This window comes from Exophiala viscosa (genome assembly GCF_022695815.1).
Source record: "Exophiala viscosa unplaced genomic scaffold EDD37scaffold_1, whole genome shotgun sequence".
Classification (NCBI taxonomy): domain Eukaryota; kingdom Fungi; phylum Ascomycota; class Eurotiomycetes; order Chaetothyriales; family Herpotrichiellaceae; genus Exophiala; species Exophiala viscosa.
In genome coordinates, this window is record NW_026944353.1 from 3,587,589 (window position 1) to 3,600,508 (window position 12,920).

The 12,920-nt window shown below is 51.5% G+C and overlaps 8 protein-coding genes across 8 annotated transcripts; 4 read left to right on the plus strand and 4 right to left on the minus strand.

The window, feature by feature from the left end:
• Positions 1-103: 103 nt before the first annotated feature.
• EDD37DRAFT_67473 (family 88 glycosyl hydrolase) lies at positions 104-1,822 on the minus strand. Its single transcript, XM_062819520.1, has one exon. The coding sequence runs from the start codon at positions 1,677-1,679 to the stop codon at positions 354-356; it is 1,326 nt and encodes a 441-aa protein (XP_062675671.1). The 5' UTR covers positions 1,680-1,822; the 3' UTR covers positions 104-353.
• Positions 1,594-3,600, minus strand: EDD37DRAFT_67464 (uncharacterized protein). Its single transcript, XM_062819513.1, has 2 exons — positions 3,466-3,600; positions 1,594-3,412 (listed from the first exon to the last, which is right to left on the minus strand). Exons 1-2 carry the CDS (start codon positions 3,539-3,541, stop codon positions 1,965-1,967), a joined length of 1,524 nt encoding a protein of 507 aa, XP_062675672.1. The 5' UTR covers positions 3,542-3,600; the 3' UTR covers positions 1,594-1,964.
• Positions 3,601-3,616: 16 nt separating this feature from the next.
• Positions 3,617-5,863, minus strand: EDD37DRAFT_67624 (uncharacterized protein). The gene is made up of 3 exons (XM_062819565.1): positions 5,319-5,863; positions 4,760-5,239; positions 3,617-4,711 (listed from the first exon to the last, which is right to left on the minus strand). The coding sequence occupies exons 1-3, from the start codon at positions 5,488-5,490 to the stop codon at positions 3,831-3,833; spliced, it is 1,533 nt and encodes a 510-aa protein (XP_062675673.1). The 5' UTR covers positions 5,491-5,863; the 3' UTR covers positions 3,617-3,830.
• A 202-nt stretch (positions 5,864-6,065) lies between these two features.
• Positions 6,066-7,673, plus strand: EDD37DRAFT_655602 (uncharacterized protein; the record flags this gene model as incomplete). The annotated part of the gene is made up of 2 exons (XM_062818769.1): positions 6,066-7,514; positions 7,569-7,673. 2 exons carry the CDS (start codon positions 6,066-6,068, stop codon positions 7,671-7,673), a joined length of 1,554 nt encoding a protein of 517 aa, XP_062675674.1.
• A 226-nt stretch (positions 7,674-7,899) lies between these two features.
• On the plus strand, positions 7,900-8,808 carry EDD37DRAFT_67709 (uncharacterized protein). Its single transcript, XM_062819595.1, has 2 exons — positions 7,900-8,061; positions 8,186-8,808. The coding sequence occupies exon 2, from the start codon at positions 8,201-8,203 to the stop codon at positions 8,534-8,536; it is 336 nt and encodes a 111-aa protein (XP_062675675.1). The 5' UTR covers positions 7,900-8,061; positions 8,186-8,200; the 3' UTR covers positions 8,537-8,808.
• Positions 8,809-9,979, plus strand: EDD37DRAFT_67516 (superoxide dismutase). The gene is made up of 2 exons (XM_062819532.1): positions 8,809-9,317; positions 9,374-9,979. The coding sequence occupies exons 1-2, from the start codon at positions 9,080-9,082 to the stop codon at positions 9,820-9,822; spliced, it is 687 nt and encodes a 228-aa protein (XP_062675676.1). The 5' UTR covers positions 8,809-9,079; the 3' UTR covers positions 9,823-9,979.
• Positions 9,980-10,066: 87 nt separating this feature from the next.
• EDD37DRAFT_67655 (GINS complex subunit 1) lies at positions 10,067-11,109 on the minus strand. The gene is made up of 4 exons (XM_062819571.1): positions 11,015-11,109; positions 10,903-10,962; positions 10,798-10,849; positions 10,067-10,732 (listed from the first exon to the last, which is right to left on the minus strand). Exons 3-4 carry the CDS (start codon positions 10,822-10,824, stop codon positions 10,073-10,075), a joined length of 687 nt encoding a protein of 228 aa, XP_062675677.1. The 5' UTR covers positions 10,825-10,849; positions 10,903-10,962; positions 11,015-11,109; the 3' UTR covers positions 10,067-10,072.
• A 243-nt stretch (positions 11,110-11,352) lies between these two features.
• Positions 11,353-12,192, plus strand: EDD37DRAFT_604667 (uncharacterized protein; the record flags this gene model as incomplete). The annotated part of the gene is made up of 1 exon (XM_062814758.1): positions 11,353-12,192. The coding sequence occupies one exon, from the start codon at positions 11,353-11,355 to the stop codon at positions 12,190-12,192; it is 840 nt and encodes a 279-aa protein (XP_062675678.1).
• Positions 12,193-12,920: the final 728 nt, after the last annotated feature.

Sequence of the window (12,920 nt, forward strand, 5' to 3'; positions counted from 1 at the left end):
TGGTTTATCGGATATTCGGTTTGTGAGTGAAGGATTCAAGTGGTGGTTATGGCACTTTGCGCCGCAGCCAGAACGCAGGCAATAATAAGTGGGTTGCGCACTGTCAATAGTGTGGGAGGGCAGACGCTATGCAATGGCCCCCCGCCATACACTATGGTTCCTGCCGGTTGACCCCTCAGAGCAATGAACTTTCCATTATGACGAACACCCCCCATAAGGCCCGCGTGAGAGTTGATTAGGGAAGCCCCTCGCTTGCTAAGCCTTGGCAGGTCCCGCCACCTCGACCTCCGCCTTCTCCTTCGTTCTTTGTCTTCGCATTATTCATCTGTTCCCCCATTGCGGCCCACATCAATTCAGCCTTGCCACCATGAGGCAAATGCAATCGAAAGAGACCGCCACAGTGGTCCTTTGTTGGAACATAGACCAGCCGTGAGGTAATCTCGACGGGCGCTATGCATCAGCAGAACCATGCTTTGTCCCTCACTTGTCTGTGGTACAGGGACCTTACTTGGTACATGCGAAACATCTGCAACAGGACCAGCGATGCCAGTACCATCGACGTGATTTGAGACGGCGCGCCGGTTCCTATCCGCCCAGCCAAGGAACTTCGGTGTTGCGAATGTGTCTGAAAACAAGCAAGCCAGTCGGTAGACTACCGCCGCCATCAGTGCCGTTCCTGCGGTATCTCCAAAGGCATATGCGACTGTCGGATGAGAAGGTCCATCAAGGTAATTCTTTAAAAGACCTGATTCTGAGTCTCGCGCTTGACTCAGGGTGCATTCAAGCAGAGAAGTGAGTATCTCCAAGAGGCTTTTCGTTCCTTCATCACGGAATCGTGCATATTCAGCGGCGCTGATGCGGCTGCCTGGCGGAGGCCGCCATTTTGAGAGTGTTGCAAGGACTCTTGTAATACCTGCCACAGCCCATGCATTGCTCGTCAGCCAGACGTCCGGATCCATGCAGCACTTTCCATCTGGTAGCACCGCCGGATCTGCAACAATATGGCGCCAAAGCCCATGACAGGTCTGACCCGTTTCGAGTGTTACGTTTGTTCTCAGAACCTCGTTGTATAGCTGACATTGGCGTACCGCTTCCTTCAGGAAATGCAGGTCTTGTGTCTTCACTCCATAATAGGCAAGAAAGGGAGGAACCATATAGACGAAGTCTCCCCAGAGCTCTGGCGGCTCGTCTCGGTGAGATATGGCTGAGGCAGAGTCACTGATGTGGAAGCGAGTTGCCCTGTCGACCAGGTACTCGGCTTGACGCTTTGCAGCCTCGAAGTATGCCACATTATGGCTGGAGAGGAGCAAAGCAGCTGTCCCTAATGAGGCTGGGTCTGATGGCGAACCTTCACCGTCAATGAGCAGGTCGCTATGGTTCACCCTTATAACAGCCTGCGCATATCGTAATCCGTCTACATTGTCAGGCTCAGAAACCTCGGGCAGATAACCGTTGGGAAAAGGCTGTGTCCCGAAGACCGTCAACTCGGGGTTCCGTAGCTCCAATAGGGCTTGACTCAGAGTTCCAAACTCCCAAGAACGCGACGTGCATGCGAGAGCTCGTTCAACGACCTTCTCAACATCGAAATTCCCGTCCTGGCGCCACCAGTTTGTGGTTGCGAGAACAGCGGCGCAAGCGACCAAAATGGCTGCGACCATTGACGCACGTCGACTGTCCATTTCTCGAAGAATAATGCTCCTTTTTCACAATCGATCTTTTCGAAAATGGCCGTAGAGAGTAGATAGGAGGGATGATATATAGGCTAAATGCCGGTGAAGTCGTATTTCGTCATTCATTGCATGCGGCTCTGAAAGTGAGGATGTTCCCTAGCAGGGCATCCATACTTATATCAGAGCTGTTGCTACAGTGTACAACAGCAGACTCACATGGTGATGTCTTCGAACGCAGCTCCTGCTTTCGTCGGCGCAGAATGTCGTACACCAGCATTGACAAATTCTCATCTCTCACAGTTGATCATCGTCCTCTGGATCCGGCATGCCCTCGTCAGGGACCCAAGCTCTCTGATGTACTGCAGGAGCCACGGCACTAAACCCGTGTTTCTGAACATGCTGACCCAGCTCGAACCCTTGTTCGTCTTGATCAAGCTCTTCTGCCCCTTCGGCATCGAGCCCGTCTTCCTCCTCATCACCTTCATCACCTTGATCATCGCCCTGCTCCTCCTCGTCTTCCGACACACTGACATCTTCAGCCTCACTTCCCAACTCCTCGGCAACAAGGTCTCTCCCTTTCGCCTTAGCCTTCGGACGCTCATACCCTTCATCATCGTCATCACTCTCACCACTGCCTTCACTCTCGCCATCCGAGCCAGGATCGTAATCCTCCTCCTCTTCATCTTCCTCGTCCTCAAGCTGTTGCTGTGCCTTTTCCAACTCAGTCCTCGTATCATCTGGATCGTCGTCTTCCTGCTTGATTGAGCTCTTCCCATTTGCCGCCGACTTAACTTTAGCAGCCCTCCTGGATTCGGCAAGACTCGCATCCTGCAAACCATGACGCTTGATATACGCGTCAATCCCCGGGAAATCAGCTTGATCGATCATGGAAAACTCGACTTCTTGCACGGCATCCATGTCAATTGCAGGTTCGTCACTCGTGCGGTAGGCAATGTTCAGGTTGAACGTGCGCTGTAGTACAGAAGTATACGAGATTGACACAACATCTTCAAAGGCGAAGAATGAGAGCGGTTTCTTGAATCCGAAGAAGATGCCGTTGTGCAGGAAGAAGAGGAAGCCATCCTTGCTGCCTCTGAAAGCCTTCACATGATAGGCCTTGTCACTCTTTCTGTGCGACTCTGGTGTGGCGCTGGCGAACTCGTCTGCAGTTGGGTATGTGAGGCTGATCCCGGCCTTTTTCAAGACAAAGTCTAGGGCTGTTTCCAGAATATGGTCAGGACCAGAAGCAATTTTCGCCAGCACCGGGTTGGGGATGTGACAGGACTTCAGCGGCCCATGATTGACGGTCCAGATTATTGGGTCGCTTTGGTTGGAGTCCGGCTTAGGGAGCAGGCAGAAGTTGTATTGTTTCGTGGCCTTTTCCGGCACCGGTAGCCTGAGCGCGTATGCGAACTGATCTATAGGCACCTCCGTCTCGACCTCGTTAGTGGTAGGATTTCTGGTGTACACCGCGAATGTCGTAGTCGACGCATTGATATCTGTTCCATACTGTGCAATGCCCAAATGCAGCTTCTTCCTCTGTGGTAGCGAAAAGGATATATCTCTGGCCTCGAGGATGACTTCGCGAGGTTGATTCGTCTGCGTCGAGGTGACGGATAGAGACCCGTTGGCCAGCTTGCGCTTCTTCGAGGCAGGGCCGTCCTCACTGTTGCCATTCGCTTGTGACTTGAGATGGTAGCGTGCTATGTCGTCGAAAAGTAGCCCATACTGAGGAGTAGCATCTGCGCAATCAATGGTTAGCAGGTAAACAACAGGCGGAGTTTTGAGAGCATACTAATGGCATCGTGTATCCTTTTCCTCAGCTGACTGTCACTGCCGAATGCGCGATCTATTTCATCTCGGCCTGACATGATGTGCTGTGGACGAAGGAAGCAGAAATGCCGTGGTGTTGACTTCCTGTAGAATACCTAGGCAAGTTAATCGCGTTACCAGATGATGCAATTAATTTATTTTAGTCGCGTGGCATCTGCCCCTGAGATGCCCTGCCTCGCGAGTCCTAAGCCAATCAACGGTGTGATGCCAGGGACATTCCTACAACGAAGTCTGAGGTCACTAAAAAGTACAAGATGAAGTTACATGCAGTTCACAAAGCATCTCGATTGCTTGTCTTCTTCATGTTGCCCTCGAATCTTGATCTTGTCACACATAGTCTCGAGCATCAAACTTCTCCTTTGGCCAAAACTTCGCCTTGATAGGGTTGCCGTTGAATATGCGTCCCTCCAGAGCATTGACGGCTCGCAACGCGCTGAGCTGACTCACGAAATGCACAAACACCAGTGCTTCGTCATCATCCCTCTCCGGCGCATGGATGTAGACTCTCTCGACACTGCCATACTTTTCGCCGCATTCCTCACCAATCTCTTGCATGATACCACCCTCTCCTTGCACAAGCTCTTCCTCCAAGTCCAGACCGTCCAACATCCCTTCTAATCGGATGACCTCTGACATTGCACCAAACTTTCCCTCTTCCTCAGCTTGAGCAGCTTTCGACTTGTTTCCGCCGAGAATCTTCCCTGTTGTTGCTGGAGTAACATAGCCGCCGCCTTCAGCATCAGATTTCTTCTTTCGCTTATCGGCCTGGGCATACAAGGGATTGATGATGCCAGTTCCCTGAGCACCCAAACCCTGGCCCTTGGACCATCCATACTTGGACAACAGTCGCTCCGCAAATCCTGCTTGACCAGGGCGTGTCGAGCGGGCTTCATCCGAAGCTTCGTCTCCCTTGATTTCAGATTCAGCAAGCCTCTCCTCTAACTCCGCTTCCGAGGACGGGATCGCTTCTGGTGCAGCAGGCAGATTGTACCGAACAGGTGCTCGTGAAATCTGGCCTGCAGGAGGATTTGCTGCAGATATGGGATCGGGAGAAGGCTGTCCCTGTACACCTTGACTCATCCGTATTCGACGCAAATAGGCATCTTCACCAGTAGGATCGTCGGGAACTTGAGTGACTGGCGTCGGCGGTGGAATCTCATCGTTCAGGCCGGCCGGCGGAGCAAAACTAGGAGGTGGTGCAAATTGTCCTGTGATATCGTCAGAAGCCATATTATCCTTGCGATCGAGTTCCTTACTGTTCGTAGGACGATATCGGTCCTCATCCTCGGACTCAGTAGTCGTTCGCCGCCTTATACGATGCCTGTAAAGCAGATCTTTCCACTCTCGAACTTCACGAATCTTCTCCTCACTATGTTTGTACTCTTCGTAGTTGCTGGGTCTACTGGGGTCATAGATATCATCCCAATTTTGCTCGACCTCGACGACCTCCTTATTCTTCTTGCGTTTCTTTCTGCCACCACGCTGACGAGTTGTCGTATAGAAGTTATTCACATCCTCGTCATCGGATGCAGTCGCTGTCCAGTCCGCTGCGGTGGTTCGTGGGGCAAAAGGTTTAGGCGTAGTACTGCTTGTTCCATTTTCTGCGGGTTCAGATTGGACAGTAGTGGACGTAGGAGTTGCGGTAACCGGGGGCGCGAACTTGCTGGCAATTGCTTTCGCTTTCGCCTTTTGACTGGCAATTTGTGGTCTTTTGGTAGGTTGAAATCTCAAGGAGGCTGTATATGGAGAAAATGCATGGCACACGTGAGCAAATCCGTTCCGCAAACCTTTAGGTCCTTACGACGATTGATGTACCAGCGAGAGCTTGCTGCTTCTTTGCAGCTTCATCTTGTTCAGGAGAATTTTCAGGGTGTTTGGTATAAGATACCGGTGCGCTTGAAATTGTTCCAGGAGCTGTATTCTTTGGATCGAGGAGGTTTGCGTAGAGAGACAGCCCTCCGCGAGGTGGTGCTCCAGGGCTGGCCATGACTACGATGCGCCTCACCCTCTGCGTTATGCCTTCAGGGTCTCGCTAGGTTACGGGACCTGAAGCAAGTACAAACATAGTGCAGCACAGGTGGAAGGCAGTTTGCGCCGAAAGAGTTCCGATGTTCTGCTCGAAGCAGGAGAAATGAGTGGATGATGGTCGGGCAGGAGGAGAAAGAAGATGGAATGAATCGGGATCCTGGTTTTAAGCGACCCAATCGGGGTGCGAGAATGCAGAGTAAAAGGACCTTTTATGCAGGAGTTTCACGAACTTCACTCATGCTCAGCACCCGGTATTATTGTTCAGAATGACGAAAATGAAATGCTTCAAGACCACTCTTCTGATGAAAGGACGTGGCCGGACACAGTCCCGCTCAGGTATCGCAGCCGAATGGACTCGATAACGCAATTCTGCCAACGTCACGTTATGACTGTATAGTATCTTTACCTTTCTGTCTCGCTCTCTCGCTCCAATCGTTTAGTCTTTACTCCATAGATAGGAACCGTCACGAAATACCTCTTGCTTCATTCCCTCTCCCTTCTGCTGTTCACGTCCTCCAGACAGCTGCTTTGACCATGGGCGCTGCCACTCTTTCAACCTCCTTCTCAGAAACCTCTTCTGCCACTGCCATTATCGTCCCCTCGGAACATGATGCTCTACACGTTTCATACAGCCAGCTGACAAGAGATATTCTGGAGTTCCAGTCCAAGCTCGCGCAGCTGGGCATCAAACATGCTGACGCTGTTTCAATAGCATTGCCAAACAGCTACGAGTTTATTGTGGCCTTCCTTGCGACTTCGTACCAGAGGGCTATAGCGGCTCCTCTAAACCCGGCATACAAGCAATCAGAGTTCGAGTTCTACATTGAGGACCTTTCTTCCTCCGTCATCCTTATCCCCCGAGGTGATTACGCAAAAGATGGTCCTGCGGTAAAGGCTGCCAGAAAGTTCGAAGCGGCTATCGCAGAATGTTATCTGGATGGCTCGCGGCCTGTGCTAGAAATCAAAGAGAAGGGAAAGCTCGCAGGGATACAAGCTCAGCGGATATCACAAGCACAGCCTGCTGATGTCGCTTTGGTATTGCACACCTCGGGGACCACTGGCAGACCCAAGGCCGTTCCGCTAACCCACCTCAATCTTACGAGAACCATGCAAAATATACTGAATACGTATGAGTTGACAGCAGGAGATCGGACGATGCTTGTTATGCCTCTCTTCCACGTGCATGGGCTGCTGGCAGGGTTCCTAGCTCCATTGAAAGCTGGAGGTTCGGTGATAGTGCCCAGAGCATTCTCTGCGCGGTCTTTCTGGCGGGACTTTGTCACACATAAAGCAAATTGGTTCACAGCTGTGCCTACAATCCACCAAATTCTGCTCAGAAATCCTCCGCCATCTCCCAAACCACAAATTAGGTTCATTCGATCATGTTCGTCCCCACTGTCTCCGAAGACCTTTGCAGAGCTCGAAGCGACGTATGGAGCACCGGTGCTGGAAGCTTACGCCATGACTGAAGCCGCTCACCAGATGACCTCAAATCCTCTGCCACACAAAGGCAAGCGAAAGCCAGGGAGTGTCGGTATTGGTCAAGGTGTCGAGGTCAACATCTTAGACGACCAAGGCGACGAAGTACCTCAGGGTATGGCAGGCGAGATCAGCATAAAGGGCGAAAATGTAACCTCTGGGTATATCAACAACGAAAAGGCGAATAAGGAAGCGTTCACAAAGGGAGGATTCTTCCGGACTGGCGATCAGGGGAAGAAGGACGAAGACGCCTATGTGATCATCACAGGCCGAATCAAGGAGCTAATTAATCGTGGTGGTGAGAAAATTAGCCCCATCGAATTGGATCATATCATCTCGACAAGCCCAGAGTTGTCCGAAGCAGTCAGTTTCGCCATTCCTTCGGAACTATATGGCCAGGAAGTTGGCGTGGCAGTTGTCCCCAAACCTGGGAAGAATGTCACGGAGGACAGCATCACCCAATTTGTTGCAAGCAAAACGGCGAAATTTAAAATACCGAGCAGAGTGAGTCTTCGACGACGATGCGCTATCTATTCATACTAACGTGTGGCTTATCAGGTCTGGATTCTTCAAGAAATACCCAAGACGGCGACCGGAAAGATCCAAAGGAGAAAGGTTGCAGAGTCATTGCTGGCTAGAGATACACCCAGGCCGAAGCTATAGATGTGTTTGTACTGGTGCTTTTGATAGACGCGTGTACATCCATGATTAGATAGTAGAAGTGAACCATCTATTGGTTCAGCCCTGAGTTTGGCAACCTCCGAACTGAAGTTCTTGTACAAAGTCCATCAGCACCAGACAACGTTGAGGTTGGTGTCCGTGGTTTGAACACTCCGATGTGCCTCGGGGTGTCCCACTTCGGCAGTCCACCCACCATCGCGTATCTTGCTACAGTGGGTGGATGTGGGGATAGAGTAAATAACGCGAAGATACTCCGTAGCTAGTTACATCTGACTGTGCAGCTGAGAAGATATACCACGACAGTTCCTTAGGTCAATTGTTGGCTCCACGTTATCTTGTTCCCCATCAGGACGCAAGTATATAAACACATGTCTGTTCCCATCCGGAGGTCCCTATCTCGTTTACAAGGATCCTTAAGTCCACTTACTATCTCACGCCAAACCTTAGCTTCTCTACATCCCAATCGATTGAGTCCACTTGCTCACAAGCCCCAGCTCTTTCTCGTCAGAATGTCGTCCAGTGTCCCAACACAAGAGTGGCTGGTCCGAATACCAGACTTCCCCGGCGCCCTTCAGAAACGTCTCGAGGCCCGCCCCCAGCATCTGGCGGGCGTGAAGCCCAAGGTCGCGGCAGGAACGGCTGTATTCGGAGGAGCGACTTTGTCCAAACAGCCTGCATCGGGTGAAGCGCCTGATATGACCGGCAGCGTCATGCTTTACAAGGCAAACAGTGAAGAGGAGATTCGGGAGCAATTGGAGAATGACCCATATACAAAAGCTGGGGTATGGGATGTCAAAAATGCACAGATCTGGCCATTCAGATGTGCTGTTAGAACCCCGATGTAGAAGCAGGTCCAGTGTGAGTGAGTGATCGCAACACTGGAGCCGCTGTTGGGGCTGTCTTCTGTACTTGAAGGTTGAGTGCAGGCGTTGCCGAGGCCGACGGGCACTTGTGTCACACGGGTGTTCCTTTCTCGTGAGCGACTGCTACAAGTAGCATACGTTGTTTGCGGTATTCAATGCCGCCTCAGGCAAAGAGGAGATCGACAATGTGACAGAAAAGTGCCGACCCAGGACGAGAAATGAAGAGAAGTCGTTACTGACGAGAAAGTGAAAATGAGACTGGAATTTGGGTGATGTGCCAAACCCCCTCCTTCATTCCTGCATGCTCCCGTGGTGTTGCCAGGCGTTGCTTCGATTTCCTGTGTACTGCAAATACTTTTGTGAAGAAGACCTTCCCCAGGAACCAAGTCACTTTTCCTCCCAGCGTTGACTCTCTGCATCTGCCACTGTTCATTTCCTTCCAACCTCTTCAGAACTGTGCCTCTTCATCGCTCCAAGCTACAGCACAAACCAAACAACCACCGACAAAACCTTCTCACTTTCAACATGAAGCTGTTCGCCCTGCTTGTCAACCTGCTCTTTTCCGCTGTGTTCGTCCTTGGTCAGACAGCCCTCGATGCTCCCATCACTGAAAACAACCCGAAGATGGCTACCTACCAGGCAGTCTTGCAAGAGAGCCAACCTGTTCAAGGTCAGATCACTGGTGTCTCGAATGACAATGGCACTGGCGTCAACTTCAACGTCAACTTCTTCGGATTTCCTGATGCCTCTGCCGGTCCTTTTGGTAAGTTCACCCGAGCAGACCTTCGATCTCATTCGTCTCTGACACTTCTCTTACAGCATATCACATCCACGAGTTTGCTGTCCCTGGCGATGGTAACTGCACGGGCACTGGTGGTCACCTGTCTCCTTATGGTCGTAATGAGACACCTCCCTGCGACGCGACTCAACCTGAGACCTGCCAACCTGGTGATCTGAGCGTCAAACACGGCGATATCGCCGACACTGCTCGTGAAAAGAACTTCCAAGTCACCTATCTCGATCTCTACGTTTCTACCGACCCCACATCTCCAACCTTCTTCGGAAACAGAAGTGTTGTTGTGCATGCAAGCAATGGAACCAGACTGAACTGCGGAAATTTTACACAACAAACTGCCACTAACGCCACGGAGACGGTGTCGGCTCCATCACCTACAAAGACTGGCGGTGCAGAAAGTGGACTGGCGACTCTCAATGGAGCACTCGTCTTTGCGGCAGCAGTACTTGCAATCAGGATGGTATCACTCTGATCAAGAAGCACAACAACTACCCGGAGCAAAATGATTGTTTCAAGCTGAACGCATGAATCAGGTGCTCGAGGCATACTTACATCACATCCCAAGGGGCTGGAAATGGCTATTACATGTACCAACACGCTCCTTTTCGAGAATCCCGGCACATAGCTTAGATAGTACGCAATTGAGAACACTAATTCAATGTATTCCGAATTCATATTATCATGTATCCTCACGTCATTCCGTGCGTTAAACTTCATGCTCTTCAGCTTAGTCGTTGTAAGAAACCCATCTGTATCAACCTTTCCACATCACCCTGCCTGACATAGAATTGACTGTTCTTCGTCAAATTGATAGCCCCATACTCAGTCTGTATCTCCCCTGCGTCCTTGAGCACCCGCACATCAATAAACAGGTCTTTCGGTGGCTCCAACGAGCCCGTCAGATCGATATCCGTCCACTGGCCCTTGACCTGCGCCAGCAAATCCACGTACTTGCGAAAGTACGACTCTTCTTCCGGACTCCACGAGTTCTGCGCACCTCCAGCATTTGAGTTGCCGTCCTTTGCATTGATAGCATTTGCACCCACACCTTCGTCCTCGATGGTCATGTCCATGTCCATATCGCGTCCGTCCCACGCCATACCCTCTAACTTCTCGGCTCTCACTCTATGATACGCCAATAAACACCTCTTATTCCGGCGCATGCTCAAGTGGTCGACTAGCAGCGCGCACGCGGTCGCCGGGTGCTCGGCTGGGCTGAACGTGCTTTGACTGCTGCCATCTTCGTCAACGACGTTGAACGGCTCGAGGATACGCGACACATCGCGGTCTAGATCGCGAATCTCGCGGACCACGGCGCGGACTAGTTCGGTTTGGTACGGTGGGAGGGTTGGGAGGGTTTGTGTGCGTTTGGCGTGTTGAACCTTTTCTTAGTGTCAGTCTTTGCTGAGGTAGTGGCCGTCCAAGAGCTGGAGGCGATGGGCCGTACGAGCTTGTTCCCTAGATCCCCGTGCATTTCATCCGCACATCGATGGCGTTCCCTGTGCCAGCAGGGTGAGGGCTTGAAGTGAAAGTGACGGGTGTATTGACTGACCCAAAGTTCAACGGAGTGTACTTAGGTACAGTAATGCGGGGAACGAGACGCGTTGTGGTGCTCCGCCAATCAGCATTCGACCCGCCGCGGAGGAAAGCCTAGTGAGCCTTACCCTCTCTTCTTTCTTGTTGTACCAAGGCATGTACTTCTTGACCCATCGGCACCTCACGCCAGGACGATCCGATCCCAGTGTCCTCACGCGTACCGTCCGCATGATGAAGAGTGAGCGCCAGGCTCCCTCAAAGGGTAAGTATAAAGGTTTGCACATGCCTCTTCTTGCAAGTTTTTATTCTTCCTTCTTCAAGAACCCTCCAGCCTGCCAGTCTTCCACATCTCGCCTTGGTCAGATAGCAACGCTTTTGCCCATGCCCATCCATCGCTCTCTCTATGTTTTTTTTCCGTCGCAGAAGGTTACGTCTCAACGCCAGCAGCACCGGCATGGATCCGAACATGTCTTCGAGTACAAGTCCACCACAGTGCCCTGATGAGGGAATTCAAACACAATACAGGACACGTACGGGCGTGTCTGCAACGACGACTGTTCATGAGACGGGAACGTCACCAAAGATATCTTCTTCCGCAACTCCTAATCCCGCTTCTTCTTCGGTGGTGGAGGAGGTCGCCCGCCTCTACCAAGCACTCGCCGAGTTTTACGCAACTCTCAAGACGCTATTCAACATACATGGCTACCACCACTGGCAGCTTAGTGGGGATTACTTGTCCGCTGAAGATGCGGTCCTCGACGGTTATACCAGGGCCGAAGGATGCTTGTTATCTGCAATAAAATATCTATCGATTGCAGAAACCAGATTTGTCCGCGGCGAACAGCGCATGCGCAAGAAGCAGCCGGAGACACTTCAACTTTCCCGAAAAAACCGCGAACAAGCCAGATTTCGCCTATTCGGAGTCATGGAGACCCTGACAGCTCCTCGCCTCGTGGACCTCTACAACCAGAGAGAAACATTGTTCCCGAGGGCGGAGGCTGAAGCAGATGAAGCTACCCTGACCCGAGGGGTTACCTTGATCAAACTGAATCCAGAAGACGATATGTGCCCGATCTGCTATGAAGGCCTTGGTACAAAACCAATGGTTGAGAAGGAGAAGAAGGGTCTGGGTCAAAGAGGCCCATCGGCGGTCATCACGGCGTGCTGCAAACAAATATTCCACATCGCCTGCTTGAGGCAGTGGCTGGATCAGGGCGGCAGCTGCCCCATGTGCCGAGGACTTTTCGCGAAGGAGTTCAAATTCCACTTATTCGAGATAGGCATCGCCCAGCTGGCAATACTCTAAGAGATTGACGGTGGACAGAAGTAGACGAGTTACGCGTGGGGGTGAAGAGACTTTCCCCAAAGGAAACTCCCCTCGAAGACATGGAGCATGTGTGCCTGTGTTGTCATTCTGTGGCCTTTTCTGATCACCGGATCATTCTCATATGTGGTGTCACCTCCTGTGCGTTCAGCGTTATACTCGGGGCGACCACTGAAAGCCATTGCTTGAGGGAGATTGAGAGGTCGATAAGCTTCTACCGGAGAGGCCCGCGCAGATGTGCCCCGGTGGATCGCCTGCAATCTGGGGTGAGTGAAGGTCATTCGCGCGGGTAAGGAACTATTTGTCAACATGATAGTGGGAAGAAAACAAGGGTCCTCGTCAGCTTTATATACTGCTGGGGGCCATACGATGTAGGGCAGTCGCTATGCTCATTTGTCCGGAAGTAGCAGACTGAGTTTTGGATGTTGGAGGGAACTCAAGTGGGTTGCAGAGGTGCATCTGGTACACCCGCATATCGGTTCCGCTCAGTGATGAGGCTCTCGATGTAACGTTCCCTGACCGAATTTGGAATATGAGAAATGAGTTCTTTAGGTGGTAGAAAATGTCAACTCCCAGAAAAACCAGAAGCAGTATCAAAAGTCCATACCATGTTTATTGGCCAAAGTCAAATCTGAAACGTTGCGATTACCTGATGGCAGGCATCAGAACGATGGAGCATGCGGGTAGAATTGGCTACTTTTGCAAGTCTA